Source organism: Gadus chalcogrammus, chromosome 12 (genome assembly GCF_026213295.1).
Source record: "Gadus chalcogrammus isolate NIFS_2021 chromosome 12, NIFS_Gcha_1.0, whole genome shotgun sequence".
NCBI classification, from domain to species: domain Eukaryota; kingdom Metazoa; phylum Chordata; class Actinopteri; order Gadiformes; family Gadidae; genus Gadus; species Gadus chalcogrammus.
The window spans coordinates 28,615,908-28,618,407 of record NC_079423.1 but is presented as its reverse complement, the minus strand read 5'-3'; the positions used below and the strand labels follow the sequence as shown (position 1 = coordinate 28,618,407).

Sequence of the window (2,500 nt, the reverse complement as noted above, 5' to 3'; positions counted from 1 at the left end):
ACATTGATTTAACGTGGATTTATGAACAAATAGTCGTTCACATATACGCACATGTACACATACGCAGGTATACATACACAGTATTATCCGCCAGATATGGATTAAGTTAATTTATCTTTATCTATCTATATATCTGTCTGTCTGTCTGTCTGTCTGTCTGTCTGTCTGTCTGTCTGTCTGTCTGTCTGTCTGTCTGTCTGTCTGTCTGTCTGTCTGTCTGTCTGTCTGTCTGTCTGTCTGTCTGTCTGTCTGTCTGTCTGTCTGTCTGTCTGTCTGTCTGTTTGTCTGTCTACCTATCTACCTACCTTCTTTCTGTCTGTCGTTCAAATATGCACATGTAAACATATACATATACAAACACACTCAAACACACCCCACCACACACACACACACACACACACACACACACACACACACACACACACACACACACACACACACACACACACACACACACACACACACACACACACAGATATGTATGTACAGCCATACACAAACAAAGCCTTTGTGAACGCACGCAGACATCCAGTAAGCAAGACCGACGGAGAACGCCGCGCCTTTGTGTCCCCAGCCAGCTGCCCTCGCCACAAAACATGAGTGACACGCAGGATCGCACCTGGAGATCTGAACAAACCCGCCCTCCCGTTTTTTGTTCTGAGTAATACAGGATGACAATAGCGCTGGCCACAATGGTGCACGGAGCACTCCTGGTTGTAATCATCCGTCTCCGGCTGTCAGTCCCCCGGTCACGGCTTGGTTTATAGACACACTGTGTTATCTCCCTCTGTTTCCTTTTTACTTTTGTGTCGTAGTTTTGCTCTGCCTTTCGAACGCAATTTCTCCAGCGCTGTGATATTTAAATGAAGCGCTTTTTCATTTTTTCCTTTTTTATGACGTCTCTGAAAAACATGTCTATACTGTGAGGACCGACAAACACAAGCGCATCTTCGGTGACGCTGCCAAAATAGTTTTACTAGTCGTCATGGCCAGACCGGGAATCATACAGGAGATTCTGTTTGGAAGCTAACAACAACAGAGTTAAAGTATCTTGATCTCAGTCTGATGTTAGTAGCCTGTCCACGATTCCCACATACATCACAAAATGTCCCCATTTATCAGAAATATTATTTCAAATATTCTGCCAACACCCAATATCTCACAACAAATACCAAAGCTCAAATCCTTCTGTTACCAAATGTTCATGGCCAATCAAATGGTTTAGAGACCGTGTGCTGCCCTAGGGCCTTTTGGGCCGGGCCTCTCCTGTTGTCACGACAACAACTGTCTTCTGGTTGGTTACTATTTTCCATCACGTGTTTAGAGAACCAGACGGTGGACTCGTCCCTGTCCGAGTTCCCCTGTGGGGTGCGCCAGTGTCCGGACAAGTACACCTGCACCGAGGGCTGGATCGGACCCAACGACGGCATCACCCAGTTCGACAACATCCTGTTCGCCCTACTCACTGTGTTCCAGTGCATCACCATGGAGGGCTGGACCACGGTGCTCTATAATGTACGTACACGGAGACGCACACACACACACACACACTGGACCACGGTGCTCTATAATGTACGTACACGCACACACACACACACACACACTGGACCACGGTGCTCTATAATATACGTACACGCACACACACACACACACACACTGGACCACGGTGCTCTATAATGTACGTACACGCACACACACACACACACTGGACCACGGTGCTCTATAATGTACGTACACGCACACACACACACACACACACTGGACCACGGTGCTCTATAATGTACGTACACGGAGACGCACACACACACACACACACTGGACCACGGTGCTCTATAATGTACGTAGACAAGACGCACACACACACACATGCAGACACACACACACACACACATGCAGACACAAACGCACATGTAAACACACTCGAATGCAGACACACACGCGCATGCATTTACACACGCACGTGTAAACACACACGCACATGAAGACACACACACGAATGCAGAGACACGCGCACATGCATTTACACATGCACATGTAAACACACACGCACACACATGCAGAAACACACGCACATACAGAAACACATGCACATGTAGTCACGCGTGCACATGCACACACTCACATGCAAACGCACAAACACATGCAGACACACGCGCACATGCTGACACACACACACACACACACACACACACACACACACACACACACACACACACACATACAGAGAAACACACACACAATGACTCATCACATGTCACACCTCACACATATTTTAACTCATCATTAACAGAGTCACAACTAGAACACGGCTACCATAAACACACACACACACACACACACACACACACACACACACACACACACACACACACACACACACACACACACACACACACACACACACACACACGCACACACACCCTCACTCGTCTGTGTGGATGGCGACACAGGGTTGTGGAGCAGAGTTATTACAGTTCAGACCACACTCACGTCTCACGCT

At 47.6% G+C, this 2,500-nt stretch overlaps 1 protein-coding gene across 1 annotated transcript in view; it reads left to right on the top strand.

The window, feature by feature from the left end:
- Positions 1 to 2,500, top strand: part of LOC130392803 (voltage-dependent R-type calcium channel subunit alpha-1E) — a 46,450-nt gene that overhangs the window by 21,575 nt on the left and 22,375 nt on the right. Inside the window, exon 6 of the mRNA XM_056603296.1 lies at positions 1,325 to 1,519. Coding sequence (XP_056459271.1) covers positions 1,325 to 1,519 — 195 coding nt within the window. The remainder of the gene's footprint in view (positions 1 to 1,324; positions 1,520 to 2,500) is intronic.